This window comes from Chiloscyllium plagiosum, chromosome 9 (genome assembly GCF_004010195.1).
Source record: "Chiloscyllium plagiosum isolate BGI_BamShark_2017 chromosome 9, ASM401019v2, whole genome shotgun sequence".
Lineage (NCBI taxonomy): Eukaryota > Metazoa > Chordata > Chondrichthyes > Orectolobiformes > Hemiscylliidae > Chiloscyllium > Chiloscyllium plagiosum.
In genome coordinates, this window is record NC_057718.1 from 104,475,746 (window position 1) to 104,498,486 (window position 22,741).

At 43.8% G+C, this 22,741-nt stretch overlaps 1 protein-coding gene across 2 annotated transcripts in view; it reads right to left on the minus strand.

Annotated features, from left to right (window-relative positions):
- Positions 1-6,203: 6,203 nt before the first annotated feature.
- Positions 6,204-22,741, minus strand: part of LOC122553124 (actin-related protein 2) — a 42,556-nt gene continuing 26,018 nt past the window's right edge. For both annotated transcript variants that reach the window (XM_043696678.1, XM_043696679.1), the window contains 5 exons: positions 17,991-18,127; positions 12,809-12,958; positions 11,145-11,290; positions 10,768-10,900; positions 6,204-8,308 (listed from right to left, as the gene is read on the minus strand). In XM_043696678.1, coding sequence (XP_043552613.1) covers positions 8,138-8,308; positions 10,768-10,900; positions 11,145-11,290; positions 12,809-12,958; positions 17,991-18,127 — 737 coding nt within the window. In that variant the 3' untranslated portion in view covers positions 6,204-8,137. The remainder of the gene's footprint in view (positions 8,309-10,767; positions 10,901-11,144; positions 11,291-12,808; positions 12,959-17,990; positions 18,128-22,741) is intronic.

Genomic DNA, 22,741 nt, shown 5'->3' on the forward strand with positions numbered 1-22,741 from the left:
ATAGACAAGAAAACAGAGAAGAACTAACAAGATGAGATACAATATTGTGAGACTTTAGAAGTTTTGAGTCAGCTTTAAACACGAGTACATTTGGGTCTGGTGAGGCTTTCCTATACACCCCAAATATACTGAAAATCTGGGACCACAATCGTCAGACTTATTTCCTTATGTCAAAACCTCAACGCTCCAATTGTAATCCTGAAGTACCATTGTGGGAAGGTATTCTTAAAGGGTGGGGAGAAGAAATGGAGAAAATGAAATAAGGGTGAGATCACACAGGGAAAAGACACCAGGAGACGGAAAAAAAGAGACCAGGAGATAATTGTAAAAGGAGGCGGCGAGTGGAACTGAGAAAGTGTCTGTGAAGGCAGCAGTGACTACAGAGTTCACGATCTATTCTGAGAAATCTTGGTCGTGTGGTATTATAAGCACATCCATTGTGGTTGGGTTCAAGACAGACTAGTTGGCAAGGCAAGGTTATGAATAGTCTTCAGATTTGGGATTCTCCATGAGACTATATTAAAATAAAATGGTGCAATGTGTGGGATTCAGAGATACATCAGACTCTAAACTTACCACTATGTCATTGACCTCTATCACCTAAAGCCTGGAATATCCTTATGCTTCTCTGCACATGTTTCCAATACTCACATGGTTAGACAGCAGGTTTCTCCCATGTCTCTCCCTCACCCATTAACTCTGCCCACAGTGTGCTATTTATGCCCAGTGAAAAGCAGCTCAATGACTTCATTGCAAGACTGCTCCAGGGTCCTAAAGCCTTTACACGACTGGAACAGAATCTACCAGGAATCTCCTGGCAGATGGCTCTTGTCTGAACAACAACAGGTACTGGGGTGGGGAGAATGTAGACATTGCTTGGGAGAAGGTTTCTTTAACAATCTGTACCACCAATTATTTCAGAACAAGTACACAAACAGGTAGCGAACAACACAAGCTGTTAAAGAAAGTGGCAGACTTATTAGTTTCTTTGAGACACAAAGCTTAATGAGCTTCAATCCATTTTAACATTCCAAACACTTCCTTTATGGACAGGAGCTTCCCAAATTCTTGTACTCATCTCTGTAGCAATTAGGTAAATTCCTACTCAGTCTTCATCCTTTGAAAACAATGCTAATAGCAGCTGCTTTAGGCTATTTTGACGAGTTAAACCGGATGAGGCAGGACTGTACATACTTCAGAGATATACCTGAAAGCAATTTATTGCTTAATGATTGAACAGGACTGACTTCACTGGTTTAAGAAAGTAACACCACGGCATAACAATCTCAACTGCTGCTAAATTCAAATCAGGACAGGGCAAAAGGTTCGACCCACAAAAGGAGAGAAATGGTATGGAGGTGCCAGGGTGGACATGGTCAGAGGTCACACCACCAGGTTAAAGTCCAATATTCACCTGAAGACGCAGTGCTCTGATAGTTTTGAGATTTCAAATAAACTTGTTGGACCATAACCTAGTGTTATACACTTCTGACCTGGTCTACCCCAGTCCAACACCAGCACCTCAACATTATGCAATGAGGCCATGAGTCTTTATTGACCTAAGAAAAATCTTGGAACAAACCAAATTCCCTTAAAACCAGCTCAAAGAATATCAGATACTCTCTGTATTTCTAATAAGACTTGCACATTCATGTTCAACATTTGAGTGGAAGAGATTTTGCACCTTTTAAATGCTGAGGGTTGCTCCCTTGTATGTTCAGGTTAGCAATCTTGGTTTCAAAATACCAAAGAACAGGAACAGAGCTCAAATAATACACCCAGTGTTCAAACTCCTGGGAGCTAGGAATCTTTTCTGAAAGACATGCAGGCTGACAGGATGAAAACAGGGGATCACGGTGTAAGCCTGAAGGGATGAAGGTATAGTGGGAGCTCAAAAACAAAAGTAGTGCTGGAACTCCAACATAAACAAAGTGAAGAAATTCAGATCGGACAGCCTCTCTGGCAGAAACAGTTCTGAAAGATCATTGGACTCAAAACTTTAACTCTGCTTTCTCTCTACAGATTCTCCAAGACTGCAGAGTTTCTCCAGCACACTGTTGGCTCAAACAAGACAGCCATCTACACACAACAGCACACTCCAACCAAACTCAGTGCAGAACACAAAGCAAGCTGGACAAGGACAGTAAAGGTGTGCAAAGAAAAGCCTGTAGACGAGGGCAGTGCAGTTTAAGTTTACATGGACTTCAAGGCTTTTGTCAATGTCTCACTCGACAGAGTGGTTAAGAAATTAGAGCCCACGGAATCCAGGGCAATTTAGATCCAAAGTTAATTTAGTGGCAGGAAGTAGAGGATGATGGTCAAAATGTGCTTATTTGGAGAGCTGGTACAGACATGGTGGGTCAAATGGCCCACTTTGACATGCTAATGATTCTGAAAGGCAGGCTGCCACTGACCTTACCCCCCTCGCTCTAATCCAAAAACCAATCTGTCTTAAGATTCATCATATGGTACAGTCCACTCCTGTATCAAGGTTTCCTCCTCACTTCTGCCCACTGGAAAAATCACCTTATATTTCTGAATTTCCTTTGAATTAAAGACAGCTGTCACCATTGAGGCTGAAGCAGTGGTGGGGTGGGTGGGGAAAACACTGCTGGATTGAACAGGGCTTACACTGACTGTGCTTTTGCACTGACAAACCTAAACTGGCCTTCTCATACAGACACCTGCAATTCACAGACATGAAATCCACCTGTCAGAACCAGTGCAAACTTGATGTGACAGTGTAAATAAAGCAATACACCATGTTAAAAATTTGATGGTTTCATCCATATGGATTAAAGAATCTTTTCAAAATACAGCACAGTATAGTTATCCAGCGCAAACAGATGCAAAATAACCATTAACAGACATTCCTACATTGTCTTGTTCAAGCACTTTCTGAACAATGCTCACAGGGGAATGAAAGGGATTCTTGTCCTTACATTTATATGACAAAGCCCCAGTGGAACGTTGCACTGAGCATCCAGCTCTCCCCACCCCTCATGAAACTAACCCATTTATGCAGCACATTTTCACCCACATGATCAAAACACTAACCAAAGAATAATGACTACTGTCCCAATTCTCTCCAACTGTTCAATGGATGGCTTGATTCTGTTTGGAGAGCAATGCAGGCAAGATAACATAAATCATCTGCCACCTGGTGCAGAATTTAATTTTAACAAATGAACTCATGTTTAAACTACCCAAATAGCCGCGAGACTGAAGTAAAGCTGTGAAAACTATTTTGACACCACCAAGTTCCTTCCCAAGAATACTGTTACGCAGTAGTAACCTCAGGACAAGGTTTGCAAACTTGGGAATCTTGATTGAAAGACATACAAGTCAATGTCACATTTTGTGACGATTCTCAAAAGAAAGGTTTCACTTCATCCAGATCACAGGCTCTGCACAATTGTAAATTGCAGCCAGCATTCAGTAGGTTAATTCAGTGGCACTTTACACAGAATGAATAGATTGGTTTTATAACTGCCTGTACAAAGTTACTTATTGACAGCTTTCAAACAGTACACAAAAGTCTACCTGTGACACTAACATGGTCGGGGAACCAGAGGAACAGATATGAACAAATTGAGTACTCAAGGTTTGTGAAAAGCTTGCTATAAATGAGAGAAAACATCAAAGTTGCAGCTGAAAGTGTTATTCTAATTCAGAAAATATTTATTTCTGGGGGAACTGAATAGCTGTGGGCTTATAAAACACAACACTCATCTGTGACAGATGGAGAGCCTTAAAATACTTTGTAAATGGGATCTCATCCTGGGGCTTTCAGGGGAGTGGCAGGCAGAGCTAACTCATTCACATTATACATTTTATAACCTCAGGATATATCAGTGTTACAGCTAATTAGTACACAAGTGTAGTCACTTCAGCGAAACCAACTTCTGCACAGCAAGCTCCCACAAAAATTAGCAGATACTTACACAGCGGTGGTGGTGGGAGATAAACATTGGCTAAGGATTTCTCCTCCTCATTGCTTTGAAACTGTACAATGGAATGCCTTCAGTACACCAGAAGCAGCAAAAAGGGTCCCAGCTGAACATATGCAGTCCACCAAAGCAACACTCCTTTCATCCTGTACTATAGGATGTCTGCTCACATACCTGGCACAGAATCCAGACTCTGAGGAGAGTGTAATACTGACTGATACTTCAAAAAAAACACACCAAGACAGCAGCAATGATTTGGGACAAAGTCGAAGGAGTTGTACTGTGCACTCGGCTTATGTTCAGACTTCACCAGGGAATTGAGATGACAAATCCTTCATCTCCTGTGCTCACATCTCAACAAGCACGAAGAAAAAGCAAACTTACGACACTATGATAAATACCTGCACATCTCGTAACCGTAATGTGCCATTTTCCTTCTGATATTTAATTCCAACTTCTTCAAGTCTGGTTTTGTTTCACAAATTGTTCACAATCAAATAAGTAACAGGGTGGGGATACTGCATATAATTATTTAAATTTCAGTTGAGTTTTACACCCCAAAATAGCAGTCAATTTATTCAGATATAATATTTTCTGGGGTTTGAAATCCAACTCCCTGCCCTCACTGTCTGTACAACTGCCTCACCTCAAAACTGGCACACAAGGAAGCACAAGTTTAATTTTTGTTGTTGATGATTGATTAGATTCCCTAAAGTGTGGAAACAGGCTCTTCAGCCCATCAAGTCCACACCAACCCTCTGAAGAGTAACCCACCCAGACCCATTTCCCTCTGACTAATGTACCTATGGGCAATTTAGCATGGCCAATTCACCTAACCTGCACATCTTTGGACCATGGGAGGAAACCGGAGCACCCAGAGGAAACCCACGGAGGGAGAATGTGCAAACTCCACACAGACAGCTGCCAGAGGCCAGAATCGAACCTGGGACCCTGGTACTGTGAGGCAGCAGTGCTAACCACTGAGCCAGCGTGCAGTTTAACACCAGGGAGAATCTGAATTCAGCAGCTGGCAGGTAGTAACTCGAAAAATCTGGATTCTTTGAGCCAAAGGATGGTGGTCAACGTATTCACAAGATCAAACATGGTGTTATAGTTAGAATGCTGTCCATACAAGTGCTCTGACAGACATTACTGCCTTCTGTTAATATGCCTGTGTAAGACCACTGCAGAGACTGCCTACTAACTCAAGGAGGGTTGCGCACACTGCAATAAAGTAAAAGCAAATGTGCAGAATCATTCTTGTAACAGGTATTTCAGATAGTTAGTGCTTTAAACATCTCAGTATTGACCCGAATACAGCCACCTGCACAGTCAGATTCCCATTTAACGTTGCACTACCATTGAAAATTACATGAGGCTGGTCAGGAATCCGGTTTTAAAATAAATACTCCTGTTTTGCAAACTCCATTATTGTCTCAAATAATCTGGGTTATATCAACACACCCAAATCTTTCACACATTATAACCTCCCAGACAGAGGCAAGGGTAAGGTCTGTGCGCAGTCAATACAACACAGACAAATGAGATTCACAATGAACATGAAAAACATGGTTTGCAAAACTTCACAAGCAAATTAATTTTACAACAAAAAACCATTACCAAACTACAAAATAAAACAAAGAATTGCAGATGTTCAAAATCAAACAAAAGCAAAAATTGCTGGAGAAACTCAGCAGGTCTGACAGTATCATTTGGAAGAAAGAAGAGTTACTGTTTCGAGTTGGATGACTTATGATCAGAACTGCTGACTGTAAGCTGAAGTGTGACAATGGTAAATGTGAAGCTGTAAATGTATCCTAGTGTCAGACTCCCACTGACCCCAATTCTAGAGATAATTCTCAACATCAGGAGACAGGCAGGGGCTGCAGCGAGTGCTTGAGCTAGAGAGCCAACAGCCCTCGCCAATAGGGAGGGCAATCAAATCACACCCTCAATCAGAGATTGAGTGAACTATCACAATGCACTCTCATTGAATCCACCTTGCACATGAAAGAAACCCCGATTTAATTTTTAAAAAGCACCAGTTTTCATAGGGAGCTGTAACTGAAAGTTTGCAGACCGTTTAATCTGATGGGTGACAGCAGCACTGCCCACCCACAGGTGGCTTTTGGATTTGAATTTACAGCTTAAGAGGATGCAACTTCTGAAGCTTGACAGTGCTCCTGAAGAGTGTGTGAATGACATGAGGTGCATGAAACAACCTCACATACAAAAGATCTCAAATTAACAATATTTGTGGCCAATTTTGTACATTTTTTTAATAGCAATCATTTGCACAAATTGCTTGCTCAACTTTTGGTTCTGAAAGTTGCACAATACATTTTTAGGAAACAGAGCAACCATTAAAAACCAAAGTTCAAACAACACTCACCAGTTTACTCATTTTTTAAACACAGTGCTGGTTCAAGCGAGGATAATGAGGGTAACTCATAATTAAACTTTATTAAAGATCAAAGATAATTGAAAAATGTTATGTAGGTATGGACCTTGCTAATTCAGCCATTTAAAGCTGCCACGTCAGCAGATAACATCTCTTTAAAACAAGTTGAAGGGGACTCTGAATGGCTTTGAGCTCACTTACAAACATCCAAACACTTTGTATGCAATTCAGCCAACTTCCCACATAGACAGGCACACTGGGCTTTTCAACAGGTTGGATACAGTTCTAAACTGCAAGGTTTAGAATTAAAATTTGGCAGATAATAGTTTAAGAGAAGTTTGGCACCAAATTTACACTGTTCAGATCGTTCTAAAGGAATTGCAATGGTGCAAAGCATCTCTCTCCCGCCCGCCCGCATCTCCCCCCCCCCACCCAATCAAGTTACCAGAACATGGAATGCATTTTTATAGGGAGCTATTGAAGCCAAGGTGATCATATTCAAGAGGGAGTTGGGTAAACGACAAGAGAAACCAAATATTCAAAGCTACAGGTAAAGTGCAGCAGATAGTTCAGGTCAGTGGGTTAGTAACAGAAAAGCGATGGGCTAAATATCCTCAATCTTACCTAAATTTACAATTCTCTGTCTGAAGCTTCATGTTTCCGACCTTACCCAACTAAACGACACCAATTTAAACAACATATGCACAATTATCTAAAAAGATCCAGGTTATAAAGACTTCTGTGGCACTTTAACCGTACATGCTGCAACTTTGCCTTAAATGTTTCATCAGTTCAAACAGGAAGCACTTGATGAATAAGTGGAGCCCTGATCAATTTAAATATCACCTCTATCAATTTATAAGTTCTAGCTTCTCATATTTTATATATATTTATATTATATAGGTTTAATTTTAGTGAACATAGCTACAAATGGTTTAAATCTAATAGTAGGGAACCCAGTCCCTTTTAGTTCTACAAGGTTTTGTTGCTGTAACCTTGCGCCCAAATGAAGATTTTTGCCCATCCATTGCCACATTTGTTGTCTTTCCAATTACCAGAGATGTGCAACACTGCATACCACTGTTTTAAAGAGGAAACAACAGTTAAATCAGGCTAGCTGGGATTTACCACCCCACAACAGAAAAATCTCCAAACCCAAATTTTATTATTCATGACCACAGCCCATCCCTGGACTTGACAATGAAGGCTTGTTTTACAACAAGGAAAATGACACTGACATTGTACTCTGGCCCCACTTCCAGAAAGTGAACCGAAATTAAAATTCATCAAGTCTCAGCACAAACCACTGCAATGTAGTGGTCATGAAAGCTGCTTTTTCTAAAAACAAACACTTAGGTGAGTGTGGTGGTCCCTCTCAGCCAGAGCGTCAAACCAGATGGTGTTCTTCAGACAGTGACCAGTCCAACACTACAGCTACAACCTACAAGGGGTTCTTCAAGTGCTGGACTGGACTGGCACAACATGGCAGACTGACCCTTCCTAAATGCACCCCTCCCTCCCTTCCCCGCACCCCCCCCCATCTCTGCCCCTTGTTTTGTTTGTAAGGAAATGGTCAAGTTAGATGCTTTTACATTTCAGGGAAGTTGACAAACATGGAAAAAAGCTCTCCCAGGAAACCAGCAGTACCAGTGAACAAAAACAAAAAAAAAAGCTGACCCCAGGAGTCAAAAGGGCAGAAGCTTCTCCAGGTCAAATAGTCAAATGATTTAAAGAGGAGCAAGAAATAACAAAAAGCAATGAGAACCGTTGGAACAAACACATGAATTTATCGAACAGTCACTCCAAGTTTCTCCAAGACTCGAACGCCCTTCTCCTGATATTCCTGTCGGGTCATCCAGAAACTATCTTTATCCTTCATGATGTCAGCGAGGACAGCTCCTCCCAGAAATACCATGTGTTTGCGCCGAGGCGGATCTTCAATACGGATCTTGAATTTCTGAATGGGAGCATTCAAAAGGCAAACTATCAGCATAGATTTAAATCTAGGGTTAATTTCTCCCACCATTCCAATACCATTTGAATATCCCCTGCCCGGTCATTTCAACAATTGCTTGAAATGCAATCATAGCCGACTTCTACCTGTGTTCTTCCTGCACACATCTTTAAAAAGTCGTGATTATTAATTTGGTACCTGCGGCCTTGCTTTACTACTTGTAATTTGTTAATTGCTTCCTTAACTCAATTTATACTGACCAGGACACTAACAAGCATCTGAGAGAGTCTCGTCTTTAAATATCACCAAAGACCAATGACAAAGCAGCTTCTTCGGGAGTGTTAACAGGAAACAAACCTTCAACTGTACAACTCGGGAAGAAAGCACTCAGCACTGACTGAATCAGGTGGGATTCCCTCCCACAGTCAGTCAGTTTACTGACACACCAACTAGATGGAGTGATATCAGATAGGGACATAACCAGGGTCAGGCAAGTCCAACAGCTTACACTGTGCCAAGAGTTTCCTATAGATAGCCCCACTTTGATAAAGGTATTACATATCAACCACAGCCTCTGGAACTCTGTCATAACTCATCTCCAGTGTGTCATACTGACGGAAATCGATTAGGAAAAGCTGCTTGGAAAACAAGTTTGAGGAAATAACGCAGCCGATGATAAATCTTATTTTCTTTGTCTCAGTCTTTAACTTGGAGCTCAGAGTCTGCTCCCATGTTGAAGGTTCCAACGGGCTGTCTAGCCCATGTCTGCTCTGAGATCATACTGGTTTTCAGACCGTACGTGCATCGGTGCAGGGTCAGGGGAACTGAGGGAGCAGCACTACTTCAGTGTTACGGAAACTAAAGTCACAGCTTTCTCACTCACAGAGGCTGACTCAGCAATAAACAAGAGGGACAGTTTCTGGCAGGTGGGCAGATCCAGGGTGCTTTCTTTAGGTAACGGGCCATTTTAATTATTCAGTCGTTCTGGGAGGGTATCAGCAAGACTAGTAGATGCCCTGATCTAAACAGTCCGCTCAGCCACTCCAGAGGGAAGTTGTTCGTATGAGACTAGAGTTGTATAGAAGCACAGATAAAAAGTGACAACAGTCCTTCTGTGGAAGGGCAGAGAGACCTGAGCATGAAGCTGTGTGTATGCCTTCAAAACAAGGCCAGAGGATAAATGGCAAAATGGAGACTTCGGAACAGAACTCCAGACAGCTGAACCTCTGCTGCCACAGGAGGAGACAAGGGGGGGGGAGGGGAGGGATGGAGACGGTACATCCCAATTTCATTTGTTTCGCAGCTTTATTGGCCTTGAGGTAGTGCGCAAAGTTATCAAACAGCCAACAACCACATGAAGACATCAAATGCCTTGTCAAGCAAGTTCCTTGGACAGACTACTTTAAAAAGGACAGGATGGGGAGTAGGGCAAATGGGTATATTCTAGGAGGGAATTTTGGAGCTAGCAATGGGAATCAGGGATACTCGAGGCTGGAATTTTAGAGAACTCTTCCCTAGAGAGTTTTGGGTTTGGAGGAGCTGAGAGAGATGAGAAGGGAGCAAGGGAATGAAATGATTTAGAATCAGCCCCCGCCCCAGGAAATCTGAGCTGTCACCGTTCTGGAAGTTATTGACAGATGGAGGGTGAACAAAGGAATGGAACCTGATGCAAGTTGGGTCTTAACAGTAGAGTTTTAAAGGAGCAATTTAATAGAACATTGAGCACAGGAGACCAGGAATCCTCCAGCAATTATCAGGTCTACAGGAAACAAATGCATGGGTGAGGGTTTCAGCACAGGGTGAAAATGGATGCTCTGATGTCAAACTGAACGAGACAGTATTAGTGACAACATGGGTGTGGCCAGCTGACCATCTGAGGGAGTGAGCAGCTTATTTCAGAGTCTCTCAGTTGCTGAGGTGGTGGATGGAGCTGGTGGAAGAGTGACTCAAATGGTTGATCTTGCCAAAATTTAGTGAGAGGAAATTTCTATCACCCAATACCGACATTAGACAGGCAAGCTAATTATTTTGAGTGTGTGTGGAGGGATCAAGGGATCAGAGACAGAAATTAGTGTCGTCAGCATACATGTGAAAACCAACACATGCCTTCAGATGCCAACAGGGGGCTGCAAATCGATGGAGAGTGGAGGGGACCACTGTTGGAAGCGAAGCCATTGCATGCGATTCTCTGGCTGTAACTGGATAGATAAGACTGGATTTGAAAACAAGGAGAATTTTCACAACGAGGGCAGGACCAGGAAAAAGGAAACCGCATTCCAGGATAGAGGAGTGGAGAGGAGGGGGAGGGGTAGAGTGGAACATGACTGCAACATCAGGACACAACACACTGTGCATTGGAGTAACACCAAGACCGTACTGCATCAGTCCATGAACGGAGGTCAGATTACAGTCAGCAGTTGAGACATTTGGAGAATCGCTGACCAGTACATAGTGTGACTTACAGAAAGTTTCTCAACATCCCCTTTGAGAACACGCTCGAGGTACAACTGTTTGAGCTCACGCTCCAGGCGTGATGGTAATCCAGGATACATTGTTGAGCCACCAGAGAGGACAATGTGCTTATAGAACTCCGACCTGGGAAGGGAGCAATAACAGACAGCAGTGAATAAACTGGGCCAAAGATTCGGAGTAATACTCACCCTGCTGCATGGTACACATTTACAAACTAGCTTCAACATTCTGATCAAAGAAACAAACCGCCTGAAACAGATGGAATTGGAAGTGACTAGCTAACCATGGGTTAATGGATTTGTAAAGGAGCCAGTGATTACCAAGACACCCACACTTCTAAAACCCCAAATGCCCACTGCTCACATACCTGGTGTCAATATCAGCTGCTTGAATCGTACTGAAGAGTAACTCTGCCACACCGACACCTTCCACATTGATGAGATGAGGCTGAAACAAGGCTTCAGCAGCTTCAAACCGCTCTCCTCCAACTTTTATCACACGGCCATCTGGAAGCTGAAAAGACTCTGGCTTTAGGAACCCAATCTCTGAAGACAAACTCTAGGATAACCAGTTAGTGAGAATGGAGGGATCCAGGGAGGTGTGGGCTGAAAGAGCTCACTAAGTTCAGCGTCAACATCAAAGCAATCACTTATTTTCAGGGGCATTCTGGGCAATCTTTGTTTCATTTTGACAGTTCCTGACTTGTGCACAACCTATTTTAAGAAATTGAAATTGGGGACAGCTATTTCTGAACAGCTGAAGGATATGGGAACCATAACAGAACTGTGTTCTCTCAGGCAAACGATATTTAAAAGTACCACGTGCGCCTGCACGTCTCTGTGCGTGTCACTGGATTTGTAAGCCACAACTCCAGCTGACGTTCCTGGGATGAGTGTTCAAGCCCCATCATGGTAGATGGGCAGATGGAGAAACTGGAGTTCAAGAAAATTTCAGAATTAAAAGTTAGCTGAATGGCCACTGTGTAACCAATCAATTGTTGTTAAAAAAACCCACCATCTGTTTCACTAATGTCCTTGAGGGAAGGAAATCTACCATCTTTAACCAGTCTGGTCTACACGTGACTCCAATTCCACAGCAATGTGGTTGACTCTTAACTGCCCAGCAAACCACACAGTTCAAGGTAACAAATATCAGCTTTTCCAGCAATGCCAACATCCTGTGAAATAATATAAAAAAAAACATTCTGCCCATCACCCAGAGGCCTGCAGGGAAATTCTGACAGTACAGGATCTGGCTCAATGGCATCACGCCAGCCTCACACCAGTCAGTCAATAGCTGCTGCTGAATCTCCAGCCAAATACTGGTCAAATGCTCACTTTAATGACAGCCCAAGAGTCCCACCAGATCCATGGGCTCCTAAGAGAGCATGCCAGGGTTTTCAGCACCTGCAGACGTGGGCAGGAGGTGGGAGAGGTAGTAGGAGATGTTTGTGAGTTACCGTGCCCTGAGCTGAAACTCAGTCTGATTCTGCGGTCGAGTCAGCAAAACACTGACCACTCCAAATGGTAGTCAGCCCAGAAGCCAGTAGGAATGGAGTCACAAAGACAACCAGGTAATCCCAAATATGGCCTGTTCACCAGATAGCAGAGGGGGCATAGGAGAAAAATAAGGCCTGGGCAAGAGACAGCGAGGGGGCCATAAAGGGGAGGAGCAGGGAGGCCCAGAGAGGGGAGACAGCAAGGGGGAGCGAGAAAGGGAACAACAGCAAGTGGCGGGGGAGAAAGCAGAATGCAAGAGGGGCAGAGGCTGAGGACGTGAACAAGAATAAGAGAAAGGACATCCCATCAGGAAAAAAAATAAAAATTGGAAAAGGCAGAGAAAGGATTTCTGGGGGTGGAGGGAGCTCACCAGGTTAGCTGGTGGGCTCTGCAAAGATTTAGCACGCAGAGTCACTGGCTCTATTTTCTGAGCAAGTCAGGCATTTTGAGGCTCAATGTAGTGCTGGGAGATGGTACAGTCAGCACATGCTGCAGAACAAGGAAATGACTCACTAACTATAGTAATACCCACCGTGTAGGACTCCACCAACACTGTAGTTTCCAACGCCAGTTTCTGCTCCTGTTCAATGTTGTAACCCACATAACATAGCTTCTCCTTCATCATACGAACTGTTTCAAAATCGGCAGAGTGGTTGAAGGCATAACCTCGCAGGAGAAGCAGCTGGAAGATTCAAACTTCATTAAAACACTGCACTACCATCACTGAACAGCAACAGGTACAGGTAAAACTTCCAAAGCGAGATAATGATTTTACAGCAGCCAATATGAAACATTTGCAAAGACATTCAAGTAACGACATAAGCTCAAGTCCCCTGTGCTTTTTAAACGTTATGTAAATCTCAAAATGCTAAAAATACACCACACATTCCTATTGCAAACAAAACATTTTGAAGCGTGGTTCTATGAAGTTAGTGAATTCTCAAACATGCTGAATGAGTTTCAGTCAAAGTCATCAACAATTCAACCATGCCCAAAGCTCATGGTAACAAGTGACCTCAGCAGTCAGCACATGCTCATCTCTACAGCTCAGCAATTCACAATGAAGACCAACTGCAACTGAAGGATTTTGCAACCATTGCTTTTCAAAGAAGGTTCTGTTCTTCAACAAGAACCAATTTGCATATAGCAAGGTCCAACAGCAGTGAATGAATGATCTTAAGAGAGATAGTGGCCAGGGAGAAAAATCCCTGCTTCTCTCTTTCCCCAACCCCACACCCACCAATGCAAATTAAAATCAAATGGCAAGCTTAGCACATCTGGCAATGATGCACGTGTGCACAAGATGGGAAGAAACAGTAACAGGAACAGGCCAATCAGCCCATCGAGCTTGCTCTATCATTCAACACGTTCATGGCTCATCTGACATTCCTCACATCCACTTTCCTGCCCTTTCCCGTAACCCTGGACTCCTTGACTGGTCAAGAATCTCAGTCTTAAATGTATAAGCTCTCTGTGATAAGACATTCCTGAGAGACTCAACCCGGAGAAAAATTCCTCACCTCCACCTCCAAGTCGGTGCCCCTTTATTCTGAGCCTGTGCCCTCTTGGCCTGGACTCTCCCATGGAGGGAAAACATCCTCTCTGCATTGACCCTGTTAAGCCCCTTGAAGGATCTTACATAGAATCAGATGTAGAGCATGGAAGTCAAGTGCCCTCAACACTGCACCCAGGTCTCAGCCTGGACTACATGCTCAAGCAATGACAATGGGGCTGGAAGCCCCAAGCTTAGAGTCATGGTGGTCATTACTCAATTAACAGATTGAAACAAGCTGAGGCAGTTTCTCCATGACAGAGCTGATAGAGCGCAAGTCTGCGACAAACTGACAACCCATACAGAAAGTTGCACTACCCACTACAACAATTCACTCATGTCACTCGTGCTGCACTTGCAAATTACAAGCTGAAACAGCAAGCACTGCTGAATTGGAAGCAATACATCCAGACTGCCGTGGATTAAACATCGGCACACAGTTCCACTACTGCTGAATCCTGTTTAGACTTTGACTTATTACAGAACTAAAGTTAAACTTTTTCCTGAAGATTGGCAACTGAAAATATTGAAGGAAATGAAGAACAAAGTGCTGGAGCAGGTCTGGCAGCATCTGTGGAGTTAAATGTTAAGGCTAGTATTATCCTTGCGCAATTCTGAAGAGGCACATTGGACTTCAGGCATTAACTGTTTTCCCCTCTCATGAGACCAGCTGACTTCCTCCAGTAGTGACCTTTTAACCTCAGATCTCCAGTACCTGCAGCATTTTGCTTTTGTTTTAATGCCAAAGGAAATATTTCAAAAATAAAGGGATTGTTCTATTGACAAAGGGCAAGTTGTCTGTCAATAAGTTTTAAATCAGTGTTCAAACATTGCGATATACCAGCTAACAAAGTCATGGCATGACAAATTAAATTCAGCAAATGCATGTAGAATCAATTAATCACACCAATGTCACATCTAATTGCTTACAAGTCTAAGTGGGACTGATGTTGTTAATGGTTGAAGTCACTGACCCCATAATTTCTTCTCAGTTAAAAAAAAGGACTGCAGATGCTGGAAACCAGAGTCTGAATTCGAGTGGTGGTGGAAAAGCCCAGGTCAGGCAGCATCCTGACCTGCTGTGCTTTTCCAGCACCATTAATTCAGACCCCCATAATTTCTTCGGCCCTGTTGCAAAAGTCTTCCATCTCCACAGAAGAAACTGGGTTTTTTCCAAGTGGAACAACATTTCGGCAGTACCACGCATTGCCACTAGGGGGCACTGCAGCGCCACGTGGTGGTGGAACATGGAACTGCAGGGGATATCCAGCAAAGCTGAAAAAGCAGAAGCTGCACAGTGGGCCATGGTAAAACAGGCAATAAAACCACCAATACCAGGGCTCCTACGGCTTATAGCAGGAAGCAACAGTGCTCATTCGAGGGCCAACATCCTCCACTCTCTTGGGGGGGAAAAAATGAGCACAGAGATACTAAAACCAGAGAGTATTCAGGCTCAGGTGTAAGGAAACAACTGATAGGGGGAGGGATGAGAGGAGATCCAGAAGGGTACACAGGTTGGGATTCCCATTGCTGATTTCTCCATCCAGGGCTCCAAATGCAGATGAGCATGTGGGTGGATGGGTGTCAGGCAAGGATCTCCTGTACAGGGGATAAAACAACTTCATCAATAATCAAGGAAGTGCAGCAGAGAGCCAGGCCCCTGCAACTCTTTTAAAACACGAACACTGGGGACAACAAATAGCACATTTCCCCTCTTCTTTTTAAAACTTGGATCTTCCTTCAGTGATAGGTAACTCCTCCTCACCGGTGCCGAGCCCAGCACTTACACTGTTAATCCAGTCTGTGCACAACAGAGGTTTCGATCAGGTGAAACTGTCAGGTCTATTTGTAGGAACAGCAAAGTCAGAAGCTAGCAAGAGAGATGTCACCAACAAACTCAATAAAATTGAGAAATAACTTCTCACTGAGGCAGTGAGAATGTGGAACTCATCACCACAACAAGTCCCAAGATGAGTAACACAGATATGGTGATAGATGAAGGAAAAAAAAAAAAGAGGGTAAGGCTGACAGGGAAGAATTGAATGGAGCATTACTCCTACCATGGGCTCAAGGACCAAACAGCCTGCCTCTGTTTTTAAGTTCAGTTTTTTCACAGTAACATATGCATCTCATTAATGCAGGTTGGCTAGCTCAGTTGGCTGGACTGCTGGTTTGCACTGCAGAATGAGCCCCACAGCATTGCTACAGTTCCTGCACTAACTGAGGTCACCAAGTCTCTCCTTAACCTCTCCACTTGCCTGAGGAGTGATGATCTCCAGGTTAAGTGACCTAAAGGACACTATACCAACCAGCAAAACAAATGTCATTTACAAAATACCATGCAAGAACTGTAACAAACATCAGACAGGCAGGCAGGAAACGAGCCACCAGGATACATGAACACCAACACAAAAGATATGACCCACTATCACTAGTATTTTTACATGCAGAGGAGGACACCAGTTTGACCAGGACATCATATCCATCAGAGGACAGGCTAAACAGAGAGAGACACGGGAATTGCTAGAGGCCTGGCATTCAAACCAGAACTCCGATAAATACATGCATTTGGATCTCATTTACCAACCTCTGAGAATAAGAATTGGAAATGATATCACCCACCACAACAGACCAAAGACACACAAATAGAAAGCAGGACATAACACTTGTGCTTCACCAAAGGCTCACTGACGATGTTACCTAATATGGTGACAAACCATCAGAAAACAAACCTTCCGGTTCAGCAAGCAAACCTCCAACCTGATCATCATCCTGAGCTACAAACCTTCTCAAACAAAAATGCAACCAATCATCCCTCCCTAATGAGGGTGCAGCCCTATGGTCCTGGAGTATAACTGCATTCCAACACAGATCAGAGCTTTGTCTCCATTGTGACTCAAAATCTCAAGTGTAAGGCAGGTTAAACGAAGACCACAGAAGTCTCCAATTATACTTCAGTATGAGAGATGGATTTGTAAAGCAACTGACACAACACTTCTTTATTTGAATGTTTTTATTTTGTGTATGATTTTGCAAATTTTCTCCAGACCGTAACTCAGGCCACAACCAGGAATTAATGAAACCGAGTTTAAAGAGAACTGTCTTCCACTCTCACTGAACAGCAAGCCAGATTGACAATAAATGGGTGCTTTTCTGGTTGGTGATCAGTGGCTAGCGGTGTGCCTCATGGATCAGTGTTGGGACTGCAATTGTTTACAATTTACATAAATTGTTTCGAGTTGGGGACCAAGTGTAGGATGCCTAAATTCGCAGTTAACACAAATGAGCAGCAGAGCAAAATGTGCAGAAGACACAAAGTCTGCAAAGGGATATAAACAGGTTACGGGAGAATGAGGGGAAATCTTAGAGAAACAAAATTCTGAAGGGAATAGATACGATAGAAGCAGGGAGACTGTTTCCACTGGCAGGTGAAACTAGAACTAGGAGAGCATAACCTCAAGAAAAACAGATTTAGGGCTGAATTGAGGAGGAACTTCTTCACCCGAAGGGTTGAGAATCTGTGGCATTCCCTGCCCAGTGAAGCAGATGACGTTACCTCATTAGTGTTTTTAAGACAAAGATAGATAGATTTTTGAACAGTAAAGGAATCAAGGGTCATGGGGAGTGGGCAAGTAAGTGGAGTTGAGTCCATGAGAAGGTCAGCCATGACCTTATTGAATGGGAGAGCAGGCTCGTGGGGCCAGAAAGCCTACTCCTGCTCCTAGCTCTGATGTTCTTTAATCTTGATGAACCACAGCAGGCTGTTTGCATTTCACCAGGAGTTCAAGGTCCAAGCCTGGAGAGTCCAATGATACAAGGGCAATGTAGAGACATCTCAAAGATTGATCACTTCCAATGGCCCACTGCAAGTGGTGCATTGAATATTAACAAATCACTCAGCCAATAGAAGCAGAGAGAGAAGTGGCATTGACAACAAACTCAGACTGATCGGCCTCCAGGAGAAATCATGTTCAGACTACATCAAAACTAGTCTGGTCTGTCTGTAATTAAGAGGATGAATTGTTATTAGACATTACCAAGAGGAACTAATATCCCATGTCTTTCCAGCATTAGATGGGCCACCAACAAGACTGAGGAGAAATGCAGTACAAGCACAGCTCTACCATTTGACGATACAACGCAATCAAACTCCTTGCCTCACCTTAATGAGGTATCGGGTGATGTCCCGGCCAGCAATATCGAGCCTCCGCGTTAGGTGTGGCAGTGAGAACCCTTCATACACGGGGCAGATGTGTGTCACACCATCACCTGAGTCCACAACCACACCAGTCAGCAAACCTGGAGGAAGACAGAGTTCATCAGCAAAGAGCAACTCCAAACATTTCAGAGTGACCGTACACGGTTGTCACTAAAACCCAACACAGTCGGAAAGGTTATCAGAATTTCTCTGCTGTAGATAGCGTATTTAGTCACAAGCGGAAACCCAGCATTTCCTCTGAAGGAGATGGGTATTTGTGAGGGAGGGGTGGGGCAGATGGAGCAAAAAGGGCAGCAGGAAAGTCTTGCCCTTCATGGGTTTACTGCTGTGGTTTAGTAAGGCACACAGACAGCAGTCCAAAGCTTTTCACAAGATACAGAGACCCTGTCTCCCTCCATTGACCTTTCTGGTCAGACAATCACATGCTCTCCCTCTTTCCACCAATGTCAACAGCAGCTCAAGCTCTCCTTACTCTCCCAGGTACCTCCATGATGTCAGACAATGTGCCCGGATAAGCAATGGACAAGTCAAACCTGCCTATAGCCTGAACATCTCAGACTGAAGTTGAGCTTTTATTCACTCGTCAAAACCCACCTCTTTCCCACTCCAGCTCAAACAGGTTGCTGAGAAGCTCTTGGTATTCTGCCACTCTGGCCAAGACTTGGCTTTCACTAAAAGGCTGCTGACTCCCAGTCAGTCAATCTCCTTCCTTATTCACCTGTGCACCAACCATACAACTGCTCTCTCCAAACTCCATTCTCCCATGCCCTCCATGGAGTCTCATGCTAAGGGCTGACATTCACACTTGCCCTATCACAGACCCATGTGTTTCCACATGGAACTTGAAGCATTGTCTAATGTACCCCCCTGACCTTGGATCCAGCAAGCCTTGCTCTTTTTGCACTTTGCCAATGGGCCCCTCTTCAAACCTGATGCTTCTGATCAAGCTTTCTGAATTGTTATGGTGCAGGAAGTCAGTCTTCACAGTGCATGACAAGTAATTTCCCAAATATTCAAACAAGTGAGGGGACAGAGCAGAGTGTGGTGGCCATCAACAAGGAAAAGGTGCAAGAGAAGCTGAACGGCCTGAAGGTGGATAAGCCACCTGGACCAGATGGACTGCACCCCAGAGTTTGAAGGGAGATAGCTGAAGTGATAACAGAAGCATTACTGGTGATCTTTCAGGAATTGCTAAAATCAGGGAGGGTCCCAGAGGACTGGAAGATTACTATTGTGACACCCTTGTTTAAAAAAGGAGTAAGGTACAAGATAGAAAATTATATAACCTCTTGTGTACAAAATCCTGGAATCCATTGTGAAGGATGAGATTTCTGAATACTTGGGAGTGTATGGTAAAATAGGGCAAAGTCAGCATAGTTTCATCAAGGGGAGATCATGCCTGACAAATCTGTTCGAATTCTTTGAGGAAGTAACAAACCGTTAGACCAAGGAGACCCAATGGATGTTGTCCTCCTGGCCTTCAAGAAGGTCTTTGACATGGTGCCGCACAGGAGGCTGCTGAGTAAGATAAGGGCCCATGGTGTTAGAGACAAGGTGCTAGCATGGATAGAGGCTTGGCTGTCTGGCAGAAAGCAGAGAGTGGGCATAAAAGGGTCCTTCTCAGGATGGAAGCTGGTGACAAGTGGTGTTCCGCAAAGCTCAGTGTTGGGACCGCAACATTCCACTTTACACATTAACGATCTGAATAAATGAACTGGGGACGTTCTGGCTACGTTTGCAGACAAAACAAAGATAGTTAGAGAGACAGGTAGCATTGAGGCGGCGGGGAGGTTGCAGAAGGATTTGGACAGGTTAGGAGAATGGGCAAAGAAGTGGCAGATAGAAGACATGGGGAAGCGCGAGGTCATGCACTTTGGTAGGAAGAATCAAGGCATGGACTGTTTACTAAATGGAGAGAAAATTCAGAAGTCTGAAGTGCAGAGACACTTGGGAGTTCTAGCCCAGGATTCTCTCAAGGTAAACTTGCAGGTTGACTCAGTAGTTCCAAAGGCAAACGCAATGATGGCATTTATTTTGAGAGGACTTGAATATAAAAGCAGTATGTTCTTCTGAGGCTCCATAATGCTCTAGTCAGACCACACTTGGAGAATTGTGCACAGCTTTGGGCCCAATATCTCGGAGGATGTACTGGCCCTGGAGCAGGTTCAGAGGAGGTTCACAAGAATGGTCCCAGGAATGAACAATTTAACATATGAGGAATGTTTGAGGACTCAAGTTATACTTGGAGTTTAGAAGGATGAGAGAGGAATAAAATTGAAACATATGAATACTGAATGGCCTGGACAGAGTGGATGTTGGGAAGATGTTTCCATTGGTAGGAGAGACTAGGGCCTGAGGGCACAGCCTCAGAGGAAAGGGAAGACCATTTAGAACGGAGATCAGGAGAAACTTCTTCATCCAGAGAGTGGGGAATCTGTGGTATTCATTACCACAGAAGGCTGTGGAGGGCAGGTCACTGAGCATATTTAAGACTGAGATAGATAGGTCCTTGGTTGGCAAGAGGATCAAGGGTTATGGGGAGAAAGCAGAAGAATGGGATTGAGAAATTTATCCGCCATGACTGAACAGCAGAGCAGCCTCGATGGGTTGAATGGCCTAATTTCTGCTGCCATACCAATTCAGGTCATCTATGACCCACTGCCAATCTCCTGTCTTTTCCCAAAGCCCTGCACTCCATTACTATCAAAACAACCAGCCAACGCCCACAAATACTCAACTGAACCATCTCTCCACCACATTCCCAGCGGTGTATTTCAAATCCTAACGACTCAGAACTGTTGTTTCTCATTATCCTTGCTTCATTTGCACTTCCCTTGAATTGTTCTTACCCCAGGACAAACAAACTCCTCTAACCTTCAACCACTGCTAACTGTTGCATCATAGCTCTGCTAGTCATTCCATGATCACCTCTGACATGGAGATGTGTAAATTGGTGCTGTATGGACAGCTGGAGGCAGCAATCAGACAAGTCAGGAACCATTGCTCTGCCCCATTTCCGAGAGTAGCTGTAAATTATATGCTGCTTCTACAGAGGCATCATAAACAGATAGCCCGCTCCAATATGCACTAACAAATACAGAACTCACCTTCACCAGGTGATCAGAGTAATGTCAGGTTGACACACTTTACAGCAAGGAGACAAGTAAAATAGATTTGACCTATTTTTTTCCATGCTAAAGTTATCTCTGACCCAATTAAAACAATTCTTGCACACATTTTCATCTCAAATCTAGTGTGTGGTGCCTGATCTGATCTGATTAAGTGAAGCCCTGGGATCATCACAACAACCTTCAACCCCTGAGGCAAAGGAATTGAAGATGAGAGTACCTCTGCACATCCCCAAGCAGATGAACTAATGTTTGTTTGTAAGGATCGATCTTTGTAATGAAAATGCTGCCTGAATCTTTGCTGGAATGGAGTCCTGGTTAAAAACAGTGTTGAATTATACAGTGACATGCATTTGCCAGAGGTGAGCTCACCACCCAACAAGAAGCCAGACAGTTCACTCCAGATTAGAGCTCCGGACCCGAAAGGATTTCCTAAATCTACCAGCTTCAGTCATTTTGAGATCTGAACCAGAACCCATGGCTTAGCAACAAGTTCTGGGAAGTATTACCAGTTTACAATTAGATCATAGAATCATAGAGATGTACAACATGGAAACAGACCCTTCGGTCCAACCCGTCCATGCCAACCAGATATCCCAACTTAATCTAGTCCCACATGCCAGCACCCGACCCATATCTCTCCAAACCCTTCCTATTCATATACCCATCCAAATGCCTCTTACATGTTGCATTGTACCAGCCTCCACCATTTCCTCTGGCAGCTCATTCCATACACGTACCACCCTCTGTGAATCATCTTGCAAGACTGAATGCCCCATCCTACCCTCATCTCCTCAGTCCCCAGTGACACAAAGTTTCATGGTCTGCCTTCTAGCACTTTGAAAGGCTAAAATTTTTATGCTTCAGTCACTGGAAATGAATATGGTACTCTCAACTAAGGATTTGATCAGACCATTGGACAGCCCACACTCACTTCCCCTTATCTGTCATCAGAGATAATTCTACACCCTTAAAAACAGAAATCGGAAAAGCTCAACAGGTCTGGCAGCATCTGTGAAGAGAAATCAAAGTTAATGTTTGAGTCCTCAGACCCCTAGTTTTAAGGGTCACAGGACCCGAAATGTTAACTGATTTCTCTTCACAGATGTTTACAGACCTGCTGAACTTTTCTAGCCACTTCTGTTTTTGCTGAGAGGGGAAAGATATAAAAGAGACCTATGGGGCAACTCTTTCACACAGAGGGTGGTACATGTATGGAATGAGCTGCCAGAGGAAGTGGTGGAGGCTGGTACAATTGCAACATTTAAAAGGCATCTGGATGGGTATATCAATAGGAAGGGTTTGGAGGGATATGGGCGGGTGCTGGCAGGTGGGACTAGATTGGGTTGGGATATCTGGTCGGCATGGACGGGTTGGACTGAAAGGTCTGCTTCCGTGTTGTACATCTCTATGACTCTATGTGCACTTCTTTCAATTTTTACATAGTTTTACATCCTCTTGACTTCATTTCAGTGACTTAACTACCCAAGCAGTTATTTTACGAAAGCCTGCAGATATGCTGCATTGCCCCGAACTACCCAAACACTATAGAAATGGTAATGCTCC